This window comes from Chinchilla lanigera, unplaced genomic scaffold (assembly GCF_000276665.1).
Source record: "Chinchilla lanigera isolate Chin_1 unplaced genomic scaffold, ChiLan1.0 scaffold00010, whole genome shotgun sequence".
In the NCBI taxonomy this organism is placed as follows: domain Eukaryota; kingdom Metazoa; phylum Chordata; class Mammalia; order Rodentia; family Chinchillidae; genus Chinchilla; species Chinchilla lanigera.
This window is the reverse complement of record NW_004955411.1, coordinates 15,696,162-15,715,239: the sequence shown is the minus strand read 5'-3', so window position 1 is coordinate 15,715,239 and position 19,078 is coordinate 15,696,162. Positions and strand designations below refer to the sequence as shown.

General features: G+C 35.3%; 1 protein-coding gene across 2 annotated transcripts in view; it reads left to right on the top strand.

The window, feature by feature from the left end:
• Rngtt (RNA guanylyltransferase and 5'-phosphatase) overlaps nucleotides 1–19,078 on the top strand; it is a 280,349-nt gene that overhangs the window by 51,641 nt on the left and 209,630 nt on the right. For both annotated transcript variants that reach the window (XM_005377741.2, XM_005377740.2), the window contains exons 7-8: nucleotides 1,436–1,545; nucleotides 2,677–2,778. In XM_005377741.2, coding sequence (XP_005377798.1) covers nucleotides 1,436–1,545; nucleotides 2,677–2,778 — 212 coding nt within the window. The remainder of the gene's footprint in view (nucleotides 1–1,435; nucleotides 1,546–2,676; nucleotides 2,779–19,078) is intronic.

The window sequence follows — 19,078 nt, the reverse complement described above, 5'->3', positions numbered from 1 at the left end:
TGTTGTTTCGTTTTGCTTTTTTTCTGTCTTTTTTTTTTTTTTTCAGTACCAGGAATCAAACTCAGGACCTTATGCTTACCAGGCAGCTGCTTGTGCCGCTGAGCTATATAGCCAGTCCTGTCCATTTAATTCTTAATGTCATGAACATCTTTTGCCATAATGGGGTCATTTTGATTTGAGCCTTCATTTGTTAAATAACTTCTTATTTTGATGAAAATATGATTTGAAGTAATGGACTTCTTATAGTGAATTCTGGCAGTTCACTTCAGGTTAATGACCATACAGTGCTTGACCGTTCACATTTTTAAAGACTCTTCATTCATCTTTTGAGCATGTGACGTTACTGAGCCTAAGTATGGCTGACTGTAGAGGGCAGAAAGTTGGACCACTGTTGGCTGGAAGGTCTTAGGCCCTCTTCTAGAAATGGCAAGGGTGTATGTGGGCTACGTATTAAATGTTCTTGTTTTTCTCTTTTCCACATGGCTTGAGCTGCCACGTCTTTCCCTGAAGGCCAGTGTTTGCAACTTATAGACCATATATTTTATTCTTTAATTTCATTAACAGAATTGTTTTATAGATTTTTCTTGAGAATGATGCCAGCCCTCTTTTGGGTCTGAAAGTAATTGTAGCCTAAGTTGAGACTATTGTTTTGGTCTTTAAAATTTCCAGAAGTGTTCTTTGTTTGACATATAAAATTTCCATCTGTTTCAGTTCTCTGTGATATTTCAAAAATATGCTTGCTGTGGAATAAAATACTTCATGTAATTCTGAGCTAAAGGATTTAGATTAAGAACTCAGTAATCTGTAATGCTACTGTTTATGTTGATGTGTCCAATCACTGTTAGCTTAGCCACTTACAACAAATGTTATCCTCTTACATTTACAACGGTGCAGACTTTGGGTGTGTTGTCCCTTAAATTCTCTACTCAACCAGTGACACAACTTTCCCTTCCTCCAGCTGGTAAATGGTGTAAATCTTGACCTGGGGTCAAATTTTGTCATTTACCCCTTGACTAAATAGGATCTTTATGCTTCATTTATTAATCTGTGAAGTAAATATAATATAGTCTACTTTTCATAGTTGTGGCAAGAATTAGAGAGTATGTTTGTGAAATGCAGATACTCTGCTTGGCTCTCCATAATGGTAGGTAAATTGTAATTACAGCAGTTTATGATTACTGAACATTTCCTATAGAAGGCTTTGACAACCTGATGCCGATACTGTACTAGGCTGTGTATGTACATTGTAAAATAATATTCTGCATTAAAGAAAACTAGTATACAATCTCTGGGAAGTTTATAGAGCTTCTTGCAGCAAACCGTTTCTGTTTCATGCGTTAATTCACTCAGATATGTGAAAATAAACCAATTTATCTCTTCTTTGTAGATGGATTTGACCTATAATGAAGTGTTTTTCTTTTCCTTTTTTTGAAAGGGTGCTATTTTCTTGGAAGGTGTAACTGTGAAAGGTGTTACTCAAGTAACAACTCAACCAAAGTTAGGAGAAGTGCAGCAGAAGTGTCATCAATTCTGTGGCTGGGAAGGGTAATAAAGATTTTAAAGTTTTAAGTAAAACCTATTATTACTCTGCAAAACTTAAAATTACTGCAGACATTGACATAACTTCTTTGCTTCTTAAAGTTTGTATGTTTATATAAAGTGCTTAAAAAGATGTCAGATTTTTTCAAGATAATCAGGTTAATAATCAGTTGAGTCAAAATTAGATGACTCACATAATTTTCTAAAGCAGTAATTACTGTTGTCATTATTTAGTATTCATTTTATGTCTTTGATTGTACTGCTGCTGCTGATTAATGTTTGGGCTGGTCTTAGCAATTTATACAGGAAGAAGAGGTGAAAGTTGGATTTGCCTTATTTTCCAGCTTTCTTGTAGCCTAGAGCGTGGGGAAGTCAGCTTGAAATATATTCTGCTCCCTACCACGTCTTGAAAACACTTAGAAGACATTTCACGGGAGATGATGTAGGAGAGAGTTCATTGGTCTGATCTGTTGCTTTCAAGTCTTGGTCTGTTCAGAAAATTATGTAGCTTGAACACAAGGAATCAGGATTAAATTATTTGAAGTTTCCTTATACAAATTCCAAAAAGAGACTAGAAAATTAGAAATTAGCCAGAAAAAATTTTAACTAAAAGATGAAAATAGTGAAGAAACAATATTGGCCATAATGTTGTATTAAGCCCTTGCCAGTATATCTTAATGCTGTCCTGCATTTCTCCTGTTTGTTGCTTCTGGGTATGTCTGGAACAGACATTTGCCAGCTTTGCAGAATTGTGTTATGTTGCCAGTGTCATGGAAAGCTATGGGGTCTAGAGTAGTGTAAGATAACTAAGCCAAGATTTAAACTTTTTCTTGATGTTAAAGATTTGAGAATATACCTGCTTCACTATTTAGATCATTCATAATGATATTTTTAAATTAGCCCAACAATTAAAGTCTAGCTGTAGCAAATTAGAACTCTGTAAGCCTATGTTCTAAAATGTCAAGACAATGATAGTCTTCTGTTGACATTTTTGTGAAAGCTGGTATTACTCCAGTTGAAGTTAATCTCTTGATAGGAGAACACTATGATTGCATGACTCATTGGACATTGGTTTAAAATATGTATTGCTTTCTATGGATATCAGCCACGGTAATAATAAGGCTGTTATTTTTTAAGGTCTGGATTTCCTGGAGCACAGCCTGTTTCAATGGACAAACAAAATATTAAACTTTTAGAGCAGAACCCATATAAAGTAAGCTGGAAGGCAGATGGTACTCGGTAAGTATCCAAAACCAATTTACACAATTAATCCTAATGCTTGAAGAATATTGCTTGTTGTTAGAGAGAGTTTGCACACTTGGGCACATGAATTTCTGACTTAAACAGTGAAAGAAGCAACTTTCAAAAAATTGCAGAGTTTTATATTCTAAGCTATATAATACAGTTCTTTCTCATTCTAAGTTTTTGGTTCTAGAGTTTGACAGAAATCTGTATTAGATGTTAGTTATAATTAACAATAATTATAATTAAATGTTAATTAAGTTTGGAAACATTTTCTGTTAATAGTACAGTTTTTGTCGCTGTCTACTGTCTTTAATGGTTGGTCATTGTACATGTCTAACGTTAGTAGATAAATTGTCAGTTTATAATTTAGAAATGGGGCAACCTGCTTGGGACACCTTCTACCTCTCTCTCAGACAGAAGTTTTGTTTCCTCAATAAATGTATTCTGCTCTTGTATGATATCTACATAGTCTTAATTTGTAAAACTAAAGATAATTTTTCAACCTTTAAAAAAATCCCAAAATGATGAACTCTCCCTGATTCATTCTGTATTTTGTTTAAATTGTTTTCCTTTTTCTCTTAATTTTTATGAACACTTTCTTGTAATTGTATGTGCTATTAAGATTGTGTTCTTAAATTCAAATTTCATATTCCTGAGTTTTATTGTTTTTCCAATCCAGTGTTATTGGTACATTTTAGATATACACAATGATCACGTTCATCATAGAGAATTTGTACCCGTGCCTGATGTAATTTATTTTTTTCCCCTTCTCATCTCTCTTCAACCTCTTTTCCTCCTTCCCATTTACAAAAGCTGTTTTCATTTTTACTTCTTTTCTCATTTTTTTTACTTTTCCCTTCTTTCTCCCTTGTGCCCCTTCCCATTTGAACATTTGTTTCCTATTCATATTGTTTTAAAATAGTCCTTATATCAACAGCTATTAATACAGAAGTTCTGTAGAATTTTCATAGTAAAATGTTGTAGAATAATTGGTAGTACATGTATTTATTTTATAATACAGGTTTGAGGATGATGTTATACTTAATTTTTATGAAGTTTTTAAGTGTCAAAGAGGCAGTTATAACTTTTATATCATTCTCTGTCTGCATTTAACTTGTGACCTAAAAGATACATATGGAGTATGGAGATACAAAGCAGGGCACATTCATCTTAATTTCAGTATTAGATGAATTTCAGTGTGATACATTTTGTAGTACTTTGTTGTATTGGATATTTTTGTTTTTTTGATCTTTTTTGTCTTTTTGAGACAGGATCTTGCTCTGCAGTTCAGGCTGGCCTTGAACTCACTTTGTAGCCCAGGCTGACCTTGAACTCCAGGTGATCCTCCTACCTTAGACTCCTGAGTGCTGGGAATATGGGCGTGTGCTACCCCATCTGGCTATTTGGATTTTTTATTACTTGTGGATATATAAAATATTTTCATTTGCTATCTTTCTTTTTGGAAATAATCTTTCACTTTAGCATTTTCTAGCTTTTTTGGGTATATTTCATGGGTAAAATAGGTTAATTAAAAAAAAAAAACTCAGACAGTGTAAGCACAAAAGGAAAATAACAGTGAAGAGTAATTTTATCACGTAGAGAGAATGATATAGTTCAGGCTGGCCTTGAGCTCATTATGTCCAAGCACACCCTGAATTTGCAGTGATCCTCCTGCTTCAGCCTCCTAAGTACTGGGTTTACAGGCACTTGCCAACATTACTGTAGGTGGTATTGACCTATTACTTTAACAGTTATTGTTTTTAATATTAATACTGTATTTGGTATGTTAATTCAAGTAGTTAAATAAGGTGTTTAACGTGTTCATATATGTTATTTTGAATTTGCTTAAAAAAGGACTGACTTAAAAAAATGAATATTAATAAATGAGAAAAATTCAAATAACATGGAGATGAAAGAAAAGCTTGGGTTATAGGCTTGTAGGAGTTATACAAAGGTGGATACCGTTAGAGGTATAAACATAGATAATTTGGATCATTTAACCCCGCTGTCCTTGCATGCTATAGTTATGTTTTTTGAAGAATTAATAAAAATTAATTCCATTGCTTATTTTTCAGAATGTTAAAGTTATATGATTTAATTCTTGGTTCAGTAAATTTAGAATCTGTTAAATTAGTATTAACAATTAATAGACATTAAGGATATTGTTGGTACGTAGTTTTTAAATAGATGTGTAACAGTGTCCTAACCGATGAGTTTATTATTATTTGTTCTTACTTCAGCACTGTAATCAACTAGTTCTCTAAAAGAATGATATTTATTTATTTATTTTATTTTATTTTTTGAGACTGGGTCTCACCGTATATATAGTTCAGGCTGGTCTTGAGCTCATTATGGAGTCCAAGCTTGCCTTGAATTTGCAGTGATCTTCCTGCTTTAGCCTCCTAAGTACTGGGGTTTACAGGCATGTACCACCACAACTGCCTAAGTGTGGTAGTTACAAACTAGCTTTTTGGTGCTAAATGGGCTCAGTACTGTGTTGTTATTGCTTCTAGGTCTTCTCAAAAGATAAGCTAAGAAGTGTGTGTGTGTGTTATGTTTATTTCTGTATGTTAGCATGTTCATTCTTTGAAGATTATGAGTTTGTGACTTCCGGAGTTCAAGTTAATCTCCTTTCCTATTTGCAGCTCCTCTCAGTGAAAAACTTGGTTTTCATTATCCATAATATTTACTATAATATGCACAGAATAGTTTTGGAATTTCTATTCTAAAGTTTTGTGAGGAAACAACTTGAATAGAGTATATTTTTGTATAGTTGAGATAGGTGTTAGCCTTGGTATAGACAGTCAAAGGGTACTGTGTTCCAATGTTACTAAGATTATTTTCTTTCCCCTGCCAGCCCCTTCGTTGTATTTTTCATTTGTAATACAATTTTTTTTTCTGTATGTGTTCATTCTCATCTTTTGTGGGTATTAATTTTTCATTTTTCTGAGTATGTGAAAAGCTGACTTGGTGCTAAATGTCAAAACTAAACAAAGTTGTATATTCTGAGAAGTGGTTTCTGTTCTGTCTTTTCATTCTGTTCCTACCCACTCCTTGTAGGTAACCAGTCTCTTTAGTTTTGTAGTTTATTCTGTTTCTTTTTATGCATATGAAGAGATATTTATATATTTTTCTCTGTCCCCCTTCTCATAGGAACAATAACTGTGTTAGTTTTCCATTACTATAACAAAATACCTGAGATAAATAAATCATAAAGAGAAAGGAGTGTTTTCACTCATAGAGGTTCTATTCCATGTTCACTCTGGGATTGATTGGCCCTGTTGCTTTGGCCTGTGGTGAGGCAGCACATCATGGCAGAAGACAGGGTCTTGCTATAGTTCAGGGTGGCCATAGTAAAACTGTTTACCGTCACCTCATGGCTAGGAAGCAGAAGAGAAGAAGAGGCCAGGGTCCTGTAGTCCCCTTTAAGGGCATGCCGTTGGTGACCTAAGGACCTCCAAGTTCCTCCCAAAAGTGCCACCGTGTGGACTAAATCTTTAATATCCAGACTATAGACCAGTGTGGTGAACCTTTTAGTGAATTCAGTGATTCACGCAGCCTACTGTGGCATGCCTGCTGTAGGTTCACCAATGCCGCTATAGATTATAGTATCCATACTCTTTAGAAGTGGATAGTTGTTTCACCTTGTTGTTTAAAGAAATCTAGCGTTGTATTCTAGAAACCACTGCATGTCACTTTACAGTTATCTTTATATCTGTTTTAAAGCTGCATAAGGCTGGGCATGGTGGTGCATGCCTATAATCCCAGCACTCAGGAGGCTAAGCTGTGAGGATTCACTGTAAGCTCCAGGCCAACGTCAGCTATAAAGTGAGTTCAACGGCAGCGTAAACTGCATAGTGAAACCCTGTCTCAAAAAGACCAAAAAATTGTAGTACTTTCATATAATGGAATATTACTCAGCTATAAAGAAAGATAAATTCGAGGCTTTTATAGGTAAAGGGTCACAACTAGAGACCATACTCATAAGTGAAATAAATCAGACCTGCATGTGTAAGCATCGTATTGTCTCTCTAGTGTAAGACCCGAAAGAGTGAGTAAAAACTAGGAGGTATAATAGATGCTGTGAAATGAAAAGAAAATGCTCAAAAGTAAAGGGCAACTGGGGTGTGGGAAAAGAAAAGCAAAAGAAGGGGAAATTACATATGTATATACAGAATAGCTAACATAGTTGTACTGCTGTCTTCTATTGCTTTACAGAAAGGAACAGTTAATGATTACTTGTTTGATCAATCTTGTATGTCTGTATTTGTTTTCCTGAAAAACCACTTTGAAGATATCAATAAGTAATACAGCAACCATGGTTAATTTCCTACAACTTTGTCTGTAACTCTGTTTTGTTTGTATTGTTCTTATGCTGTTTTGTAAATGGATGTCTGTTTGTTAATATGTTTTCCTTATTTTTTAAAATAAAAAAAGACACACACACACACACACACACACAAAGTTGCATAGTTCTCATTGTGTAGATGTATCATAGTTTATTCAGCCATTCTTTATACATAGATATTTAGATTGTTTTCAGTATTTTGCAGTTACAAATGATGCTGCAGTGAATTACTTTGGATCCTCTCCTCTCTAATATGATTAAAGCTCTTCTCTTTTAGTGACCCTAGAGTGAAATATATATATATGTCTATATATGTATATGTATATATATTATGTATGTATATGTATACATATACATGTTAGTGCATAGGTGTAAATATATACGGAATAGGACCCTTTCCCAAAGTTAGACAGCCCCTTCCGCTTCTGTCTCCCCTGTATTCTGTTGGTGAGGAGGGACACGGCTATCTCAGGATTTGGCTTAGTGCATTTGGCTCTCTGTATTCTGCCTGTAGCTTTTTTGGTGCAAGTTCCAAGGCCATTTGGTGCCTTTATGTTTTTTTTCTCTACCTCATCCTTGAAACTGCTCCCATGGGAATTTCTCTAGGAAGGTTTTAACTCCTTCTAGTCAGGATTAGCCAGAAAGCCTATTGAGGCCTTTATTTTATTCTTTTCCTGCCTAGAGATCCCTTCCCCTACAAGAATGCTTATACATTTACAACCTTGCCAGCAGAATGTATTATGAAATTGAAAATTTTTTACTAAACTGATAAATGAGAAATAGTATCTCTGTGTAATTGTGATTGAGGTTGAATATATTTTTTTTGTTTTTTTTTTTTTAGTTTTTTTCCAGTATTGGGAATCGAACTCATGACCTTGTGCTTGCCAGGCAGGCACTGTGCCGCTGAGCTAAATCCCCAGCCCCTGAGGTTGAATATTTTTTAATATGATAAAGGGCCATGCTTACCTTTGCTTGTTTGTTTGTTTTTTGAGACAAGGTCTCGCTATGCAGTTCAGGTTAACCTTGAACTCACAACAGTCTTTCTGACTCAGCCTCCTGAGTGTTGGGATTACAGGCTTGCACCACCATGCCCGGTTAGGCAATTACCCTTTTTTCCCATACCAGTACTGGGCATTGAGCTCATAGAGTATAAGCTTTGTCCCTAATGTGTGCTCTCTCTCTCCCTCTCTCCCTCTCTCCCTCTCTCCCTCTCTCCCTCTCTCCCTCTCTCCCTCTCTCCCTCTCTCCCTCTCTCCCTCTCTCCCTCTCTCCCTCTCTCCCTCTCTCCCTCTCTCCCTCTCTCCTCTCTCTCCCTCTCTCTCTCTCTCTCTCTCTCATTTTGAGACCCCTTTTCACTGAATTGTCTAGGCCAGCTTCAAGCTTGTGATCCTCTTGCTAGTATTTTTCTGTCAGTATTTCCTTTTTGACTATGATATCTCTTATAATAGAAAGTTTCTGAGAAGATAGATAAATGGTTTTGGTAGGAGCTGAATCAAAAGGAAGTTTAATATCTATCATTGCTAACCCACAGGATTCTAACTTAATTTTGCAAGTAGGGTGGTAGATCCTCAAGTACTTTGAATAGTGTGTGTGCTACACCTACTTCACAAATGCAGTTTGATTTTTTTTCCTCCCATCAAAATGCAATTGGCTGAAGAGGGAAGAAGTCAACAGTGTTATGTGTAATAGTGAGTAGTTCAGGAGTGAAAGTGTCTGTCTGTTATTTTGGATTGGGCTGGTATGATCTCATTCACCTATACTCTAGAGTAGTGGGAGTAAGCTGGACCTGAATACATGTTTTGAGACTTCTCCTCTTTTGTCCTTTGGCTGTCATAGAATCTCTCTCCTAAGGAAAAGACCTCCACCAGAGCAGAGACAATATTAAGTGGTAGTAAAACACCACTTACGTAGTACTACCACTTAGGTAGTACCTTCAGCTAAGAGATAATTGTGAGAGGGCTTTGTACTCGGTCAGTGTCCACCTGTCTTGTCTTCTCACATAAGAGTTCAGAAGTCAAATAATTGGCACAAGAATTTTTATTGATTTGTGTATTTAGAACAAAAATGAAACCAGACTTTCCCTATCACATAGTGGCATCCACTAGACTGATTGTTTTAATGGTGAAAACCAAGCAAATGATTTATATATGGCCAACAGTTGTTGTAGATTACATAAACTAAAACTTGTAGCTTTAATTTTTTTATGAAAATATTTTATGCATGTGATGAGATAAAAAGTTTAATTTGTAATATTGGTGAAATTCCATTGAAATTTAAGTGTTTTCCCTCCTTTGTTTTCAGTAAAGAAGATTTTCAAAAAAAGACTAACTGGTATGATTAATAATCTATATATCTTGATGCTGTCTTAACTAGATTGACCTTCGGTTTTGTTCACAGGTTATTTAAGGGGAGCTCATTTACCTTCTGGTCATTCTTAAAATATTTTAAACTTCTACATTGGTTTTTCTTTGGTTTTAAATGTTCTGCAGTTTTTTTGTGGCTCTCCTAGAATGGGTGTCTGTTTTACCTGGGTGTAAGTATAATACCAGAGGAAGTGATTTGAGGATCCTACAGTTACAGGTGGAATTAAACTGTCTTGTAACTGTGAAATGCTATTTTTTTTTTTTTTACAGGTATTTTCGGAAAAGATAATTAGAATTTTATAGTAGAATTTCTGTGTATACTTAGCTCATTAACAGAATTGGTAATGTAATGAAAAGAAATTATCAGTCTTCAAAATAAATTAGTTCAGTATGAAAGTGGTGAAGACTCAGAGCACTATAAAAGTTTAGAATTAGTTTCCTCACATTCTTAATTGTTTGTGTTAAAAGGTGAAATACTCTAAATTTAATTTCAACTGTTTCTAAACTACTAGGTAAAAACCAATTTTTATTTTATAACTACTATTGTAATGCAAATAGTAAAGGGTAGTAACTCAGTATATGCTTGACATGGGAAAATTTAAAGCTAAGAATAGGGGCTGGGGATTTAGCTCAGCGGCAAAAGCGCCTGCCTGGCAAGCGCAAGGTCGTGAGTTCGGTTCCCGGTACCGGAGAAAAACCAAAAAAAAAGCTAAGAATAATGTGTATGAACATAAGCTTTGTAGTAAATTGACAGTCGCAATAACAAGCCTCGTGAACTCTGGAACTTTTGTCTTTTTTAACAGCTTTGTCCCCAGTACTTACAATAGTGCATACTATGTGGAAGGCATTCAGTAAGTGTATATTAAATTCATCAGTGAAAAGCTGCATATATCTTCATGTTAAAGATGTAGAAACACTTGTAGTAGTTGTGAAGTTTTTCAGATTAAACAGCCCCCCTCCCCATTCTATGCCATTTAATTTCCAAATGAAAATATAAACCATTTAGCAACATTAAAGAAAACATATTTCAAGGAAAATTATATACTAGGGCAACATTTGAAGCTAGACAGACACGAGAAAGCACTACTTTTGGTCAGATTTTTAGAGTCTGAAAGGTTTAAATTAAAGAAATACTTTAAAGCAGTTAGTATATAGTGGACATTTAGTGAAAGATAGCTATTATATTTTCTGAAAGCATCCAGGAATACAAGCATACCTTGCTTCATGAAGAATATACAAAATAAATATGGGTCTTGCTCTATATGGAAAATTATTTACAAAAAAAGCTACTCAGGCATTTGTGGAAATGTAATTTATATTAAACTTCTTATGACATATAAAACATGTAACATAGATAACATATAACAAAGGTATGTTTGGTAATATTTCTAGGAGGAAATTACAGACTACTTGGTACTTCTGGTCAGGGAGCCCTTTCACTCGTTCAGACGTTACATTGAAAGCGCCTGACCACTGCAGAGGCCTCTGTGTTGTTTGCCACGTCGATCAGAATTGCTTAAGATCCCGTCTCCCAGTTTGAATTTTTCTCTAATCTAGGATTCAGCAAACGTCTTTTGTAAATAGTCTTACATAAGTAAATATTTTAGGCTTTGCACATGGTGTGGTCTCTGTCAGCTCTACCACTCTGTCCTTGCAGAACACATGCAACAGTTTCCCACTGCTTTCGTGTGAACAACAGTGGCTGTATTTCAGCACAACTTTGTATGCAGGCCCACATGGCTTTTCAGCCATAGTTTGAAATCCATGATTAAATGAATATATTCTTCTTAAAAAAGATGATCTTTGTATCTCAGATGTTCTTTATAAGAATGTGTAAAAAGTAAGCTTCTGGCACACACAAAAAATCAATATAGTTAAAAAAAAAATTTGCTTCAGTAAATTTTCAGTGTTGAAATAAGTTTTTCTTACTAGTTCTAAGTTGTTACGCCACTGGAACTTTGACAAAATATTTTTATGTAAATAATTTGTTAAAATGTGTGTGTTTGAAAGACAAAACTTTTTTTTTTCCCATGAAAACTATGTCTGAAGCCTTTGTTCTTACATGGTGGTCAATGTATGGTTCATATTGTATGTGCTCTGACATATGTACTTAACTTGCTTGTGAATAGTGTGTTGTGCAAAGAGCTGGTATGTGAATAAACAACTGATAATGTGTTCAGGTAGCGTCTGTTTTTGTGGTGGCTAAGGATTTTGATACAGAAGAGTACAGTTCCCCTGGGTGGTTTGCATCCCTTGATATGTATCTCATTAATAGTGATAGTAGCGGATGTTTAGTTTAATAACTAGAACTGAGTGTTAGAAGTAGTGTGAATAAGGTGATAGATACAAGACTAGAAAAATCTTACAAGGAATGTTCCTCTCTCGAATTGAGAGGGACATTAAAGAAGAATGTGTCTCTGGAATAATTTTTAGTGAACTACTAATTATATTTTATGAGATTTAGGAACAGAGTGAATAAGTAGAATTATGATCAATTAGGTATTGTGTGTATTGTCTTCATTTAGACTTATTCAGTTAACTTTTTTCAGTTACACTTGAGGAAAGAAGTCAGACCAAATACAAATTTCTATTTAACCCAATTTTTTTTACAGTAGAGCAAATAGTTATTATATACATACACGATTTTTAGTGAATCTTGATATTACATAAGAATTTACTGACTTATTATTGATTAATAAATACTAATTATAAGCCTACTAATATTTAGAAACATCATATCTAATATTTAGATATTAGATATCATTAGATAGAAAAGTCATATCTAATATTTAGAAACTCCTGAGTAAATCAAGTTATATCTGGGAGGGTTTCCCTCCCCACCCTTGGTGGTCGGGGGTGGGACAGTGCCGGGGATTGAGCCTAGGGCCTTACTAGTGCTCGGCATGCACTTAATTATTGAGCTATATCTTAAGCCCTTGAAAAGGACTTTTTGAACTGCTCTATGGAGACTTTTGTGGTAGTGTTACGGGATGAGAATCTAGAAAAGTAAAATATTTGCTACAAATCATAGCAGTGACAACATGAGCAATAGAAGTCTGGTCTTCTCTAGCCTTTTTCTTCAGTGTTCTTTATTCTAGGACTGCGGCCTTAAAAATTAGATGTAAAGTAGTTTTTCCTCACTGTAATAGAAATTATAAAATTATGAGACTAAATAAATGTTTAAGATTTTACCTTTTCTGGTAACCAAAATTCTTAGTGATCTAGGCCAGTTTTCTTGCAACTGGAAAGGACAAAATATAGCTATGCCTTCTGTGTGTGCGTGTGCTTGTGCGTGTGTGTGTTTTAATCATGGGAGAAGACGACTAACAGAGTGACTAGAGGTCAATCAAAACACTATTGATTTGAAGGTGTAGTTGAGGGTACCTGGTGGTAAATTGGCTAAAAAGGAAAGCCACAAGGTCTGTTTGAGTCCTCTGCTAGTCTGAATTCTGTTAGAATCCCATTATATGAAATAGATAAAAGCAGTACTGCGTTGGTTACTGCACATAACAGGAAAGAGGTTGGAGTTCAGGGTGGTCTCTGAGGTTGCTACACAACCTTTTAGGACAGCAGTTCCGACACTCCGGTTACTTTACCACTGTACTTTACCACTTTTTACTAGAAAAGGAAGAAAAATAAAATTTCAGATATGCAGATTAGCAGGGCGTGGGTGGGTCTGTGTGTGGTTTTGTAAAGCACTCCAGTTGATTCTGAGTTGCAGCCAGGTTTAAGAGTCATTGCCCTTAGTGCCCCATGTGATACATTTAAAAAATCAACACCGACGAATCTAGAGTAGTAATTTCGCCAGCAGTTGAGTTAAAGGTACTCTTGAGAATTTGTCTGGGAATTGATTAAAGGAGATCCACATAAAATGCTTAGGATAGTGCTCACTAAATGTTACTATTGTCATAGTTGAGGATTCCTTGGAAACCATTATTGCCGGGTATGGTGGTGCACACCTGTAATACCGGTGCTCAGTAGCCAGGAGGATTGTGGGTGAATTTGACGCCAGCCTGGGCTGCGTAGTGAGACCCTGTCTCAAAAAACAAAACTAAACAAGAAAAAAGGAAAACCATTATTATGTGGGAACTAACATTTGGTTTCCCATGTAAGGTACATTCTGTATTCTTTTAGAGAGTAGTATAGTTATTGTACAAGAAAAATAAGTAAAGATAAAATGATCTAGTATTTTAAAACCAAGCCTTTGAATTATATATTGGCTAGTTGCATCTTTAGGATATGCAGTACTAAAGAATAGAAAGATCCTTTAAATAGTAGTTTCTTGAACAAATCTTAAGTAGCAGTGTTCTTATTAATAGGCATACAGTCTTTGAAATGATATGTAAGAATAAAAATCAGAAAAAAATCAGCTGAATGTATTATGCCAAAATCTGGCTAGATAATTTAGACCTGAACAAATAAAGGTAAAACTTACTTTGCAAACTCAGCATTTTCAGTTGCACTTACTCTAGAAGTAACATACATGTGAAACTTTAAGAGATTAAGAAAATATTTTTTGGAGTAACATTTCTAAATATAGTGGGCCCAAATATATGAGAAAGCTAGAATAAGGAGAAAGTTAGAATAAGGAGAAAGCTAGAATAATATCTCCTTTGTTTACTCATATAGTCAACAAATATTTATGGAAATCTGATGTGCGCTAGAGATTGTGTTAGGTTTGTTATTCTTAGCAAGTAATTAGAACTAGAATATCTCATGTATTCCTAACGACTGTATAAGGTAGATACTATTATTATCCCTATTTTATATATTAGTAGTGTGGAGCATATAAAAGTAAGTAACTTATCCAAGGCCACACACAGTTGTTATAAGTATTTTTTTGTGGGTTTTTTTTTTTTTTTTCGGGTACCGGGAATCAAACTCACGTCCTTGTGCTTGCCTGCCTCTGAGCTAAATCCCCAGCCCTATCACAGTTGTGATAAGTAACAGGATTGGTCTTTGAATGTCGTTGGCCTGGTTCTAGACCCAGAATCTTGACTGTTGTGCTATATTATGAACGCATTTCTTATTTTTCATATTGCCAGGTGATAGAAGCTTTTATAGTATTTTGTTTTTACTGTTTTATTCTTGTAGGCAGATATTTTTAAAAATAGTTTTATTCTGCTAATGTCTCCCTTATAAAACAATTATCACAAAAATTAAAAGTTCTTTCTATCAGAATATTTATTTCACCCCTTGGGATAAGCAGTGTTAATTATTGGATGTTTGATTCCTCTAGACATTATGCCCTCCTTTTTTGCCTGCTGTCTTCTTTCCTCAGTTTTTGTTCTTCTATATAAGTGGGATGTGATACATACTGTGCAGAGGTAAGCTGTAGAAACATTTTATCAGTTTTCTTTCACATTATTTTGTGGTGGTAATTGGAGTTGCACAGTACCTTTCAGTATATTTGTAGAAATAGTACTTTTTCCTTTAAGGCAAGGTTGAGTATTTCTTATCTGTAATGCTTGGGGCCAGAAGAGTTTTTGAATTTCAGATTGTTTCAGATTTTGGAGTATTTGCCTCTAACATAATGAGATAATGTGGGGACAGGACCCAAATCTAAACCTAAAATTCATTTATGTTTTTCATGTACACCTAAGTAGTTTTATACAGTATTTTGAGTAATTTTGTGCATAAAACAACTTTCGTGGTGTGGAAATTCTACTGTGGCTTCATATTGGCATTCTAAAAGTTTTAAAATTTGAAGCATTTCATATTTCAGATTTTCAGATTGGGGTGCTCAAACGGAACTATTAAGCATCATAAGGTCTGGAGGACAATAGAAGATAGTGTAGGAAAATAAAATATAATTCCTGCTCTCAGGCAGCTTTCAGATAAAATAAGATATATCACAAAATTATTTGTTTTCAGAAGATACAAAAGTAAGGAGAGGTACCAAAGAACTACTGAGGAGCTTTACTTGATATTCTGTGTGAAACTTGACTGCATTTTTTAAAATTTTAAGAATGTAATATTGTATGTTCATAGATATATTTTAGAATTTGATAGTGGAATGAATAAGAAATACAACCACATGTGGTACTTAATATTGAATAGTGCTACTTACCAGATTGAAGAACATTCACCCCTTCCTCATTTCAGCCATAGAGCTTACTTGTCAGGTGAGGTGTTAACTGGATTTCCATACGTACTTTTTAATGAATATGGCATTATACTGTGATGGGAGACCACTTTAAAAAAATCTATTATTTCATTTATTTAATTGGTGTGGCTGTGAAGTTCTGAAAAGCATAACCTGTAACATTTATGATAACTAATGCAAATGAGTATATCATTTCATTTTTTTACTTTGGAGTCTAATAAAGCCATTGTATATTCTCATTATGAATAGAGCTGCTTAGTCTACAAGTAACTAATTCATATAATCAGGAGAGGCCTCTTAGCTACAGAACTGGTAGATTTGTAGTTTTTTTTTTACTAGTATTGAAACTAATTACTTGATTGAGCTATGAATATGTTTGCAATATCCTGTTATTTTATTTTATTTTATTTTATTTTTTTTTGGTTTTTCTCTGGTACCGGGAACCGAACTCACGACCTTGTGCTTGCCAGGCAGGCGCTTTTGCCGCTGAGCTAAATCCCCAGCCCCTATCCTGTTATTTTAGAAGCTTTTCAAATCCTTGTACTTAGGTGAAGAACAACGAACAAGTCTATACCTTATTAAACCTAATTGTATTAGTAGTTGTGATTTTTTTTTTTTTTTTTTAATTTGACAGACTGTACATTTCACTGAAAATGTCTCTTTGTCTTGTGATTCTGGTCTTGTAATAATGAAAAATTGATAGTATCTTTCAAAATATTTTCCCCTATTATGAAAATAATTTGTATTCATTGTAGAAAGTTAAGAAAACGAGAATAAGGAAAAGGACAAAATGAAAAGCTCTTGTAATTTCTCCAGTTAAAGATGGGTGCTGCATATGTTTTGGTCTGTTTACCTTGCTCTTGCTCCTATATTTTGTTTAGTCAGCTAAATGAAAATGTATCCACTCCACAATTTTATTTATTCATTCTGGGTGCACTTAATCTATTTGCACTTAATCTATTTCCACTTCATTAAATATTTTTGTTAGATGTAAACATAAAATTATTTTCTTGTTAATTCTTACTGGTGGTCAAACTGAAAAGCCTAAAATAGAGAGGTCCAGAACACTTGTCTTATTGCCTACAGGCAGCTGCTTTCAACCATTTTTATCTTTTATTCTGTGGTTATGTTCATCTCTTTTAATTACATGTTTATATTACTAGTAGTCAACTTTAGGTGAGTTCTTGCTGATATAGCTCATCAAAATCTGTGTGCCCAGTTTTTCTTTCTCTTAGTCTTCTATCACAGTTATTTTATTACAGTTATTTCTTGATCGTGCTTACATGTTTAGTCCCTTCTTTTTTTCAGTAACCATTACAGAGTCATTTTTTTAAAAAAAAAAGCGTTTAACTTAGATGAGGATGTTAGCTTTCTTTGTCTTCCGTCTATCTCTCCATGTATCTTATGTCAGTTTCTGCTCTGTCTGTCGATCGTCTGTCTGTCTTTATAATAGCTGGGGATTAAACTTGGCCTTGCACATGCCCTGTAAGTGCTCTATCACCTACCTACACCCCCAGCCTCCATCCCTAACTTTAAAATTGTTAACTGTTTGCATTTAAATACTTCTGATATATAGTTTTTAAAAACCTTTTTATTAGTTTATATTTGCAGTACATGATTACATTCATTGTGGGGAACTGCTACATAACATTTCAACTTTTAGTAAACAGAAAAATTAAAAATTCTGTGTTTGAATTTAAATGGTGAAAAGACTAGAAGTTCTTTCATTGAGATTAATGTTTAATGGAAAGGATTAGATTGTTTTTGTGGCAAGTAAAATCACTAATATTTCAAAGATAAAGATTTAATTGCTTACAAAGGCATCTGAAATCGGGCATGGTGATGCACACCTGTAATCTCAGCACTTGGGAGGCTGAGGCAGGAGGATTACTGAGAGTTCAAGGCCAGTCTGGGCTACATAGTGAGTCAAGGCCAGCCTGAACTACAAGGGAGACCCTTGTAAGGCATCTGAAGATGGAGAGGCAAAAGCAAAGGGTCCCCTTGAGATCCATGAGCTGCTGCTGCCTTTGTTTGGAGCCTGCTTAGCACTTGCTGTGGAGGTGTCTGCTGGAGGGGTTGCCGCTGATGCAAGTATGGGGATAACCAGCCGTAAGAAGATAGTTAGCTCAAGCAGGGATGGGTGTACGCTGTCCCAAAGCTGCTGCTTTCTGAGAGCCTTCTGTGATTTCTAGCCTCTGTTAAAATCTCCTGTCTCAAATACTATTCCGGTTGGATCTAGGTTTCTGGGTTCCGTGTGTTTTTTCCCTCCTTCCCACTTCTGTTTTTCCTCTGGTTTATTTTCCTGCTTTGCAAGGACACCTTCCTTGCTCACTTCCCAACTCACGTGAATGCTGGGTTTATGAAATTATTATTGCACTGGGGCCGTATTTAATAGTTTAGTGGTGAATAAAAATTTAGTTTGAAGTCATTTTCCTGGAAATGCTAAAATCCTTACTCTTTTGTGATCTAGTAATCTGTGTTACAAATAAAAGATAGGATATGCTAATTGCTTGTAAGTGGTTTCCTGCTGTTACGGGAAAAGTGAAGGCCTTTTACTCTTCGTCTAGACTTTCCCCGTGATGCCTCATTGTTGTGGTCACCTTTTGGTTGTAAGCTGCACATTCCCTCTGCCGTCAGTTGTGCTAGCCCTTGCTGCTCTCTTTGAATCTGAAAACCTGGATTCTTTCCATTCAGGAATATTTGATTTTATCTCTGACACTATTTCCTGTTTTTCTGTTGCTTTCTGAAACTACTGTGATTGTTAGACCTCCAGTTTCTTGTTTATCTCTAATCTTTGCTCTTACAATTTTAATTCCTTTTCTCTTTCTAACTTGTGGGAGGTTTTCTTACCTTCCTTCTTTCCTTACCTACCTACCTACTTACTTCCTTCCTTCCTTCCTTCCTTCCTTTTTTTTATGAGACAGGGTCTTGCTATGCAGTTCAGGCTGGCCTTGAACTCACAGCAGTTCTGCCTCAGCCTCTCAAGTGCTGGGATTATAGGCGTGCGCCACCACCGCAGCTTTCCTTTTTGTTGAACTGTGGTTGTCACTGTGCCTTTAGTGTTCAAGGCTGTATACATTCTTGTTCTTTGTACCCTTTTAAGACAACTGGGTCTTCTCTTTTTTTCCTGTCGGTGCTGGCGATCAAACCTAGGGCCTTTCAGATGCCAGGCCGAGTGGTCCAAGCCCAAGCTAAACTCTCAGCCCTATGATAATTTGTTTATGATTTATAGATATAATCGCTTCTTGAATCTCAATGAGTATACTAATTAAAAGGTATAAAGCTGTTTTTTATTCCTGAATCACCTTTCTTTGTATGTTTCTAGTTTTTCTCAAATGTGGTTTGGTCCTTGGTTGACTATTTCCATTTAAAAATAGGCTGAAAGGGGCTGGGGATTTAGCTCAGCGGCAAAAACGCCTGCCTGGCAAGCGCAAGGTCGTGAGTTCGGTTCCCGGTACCGGAGAAAAACCAAAAAAA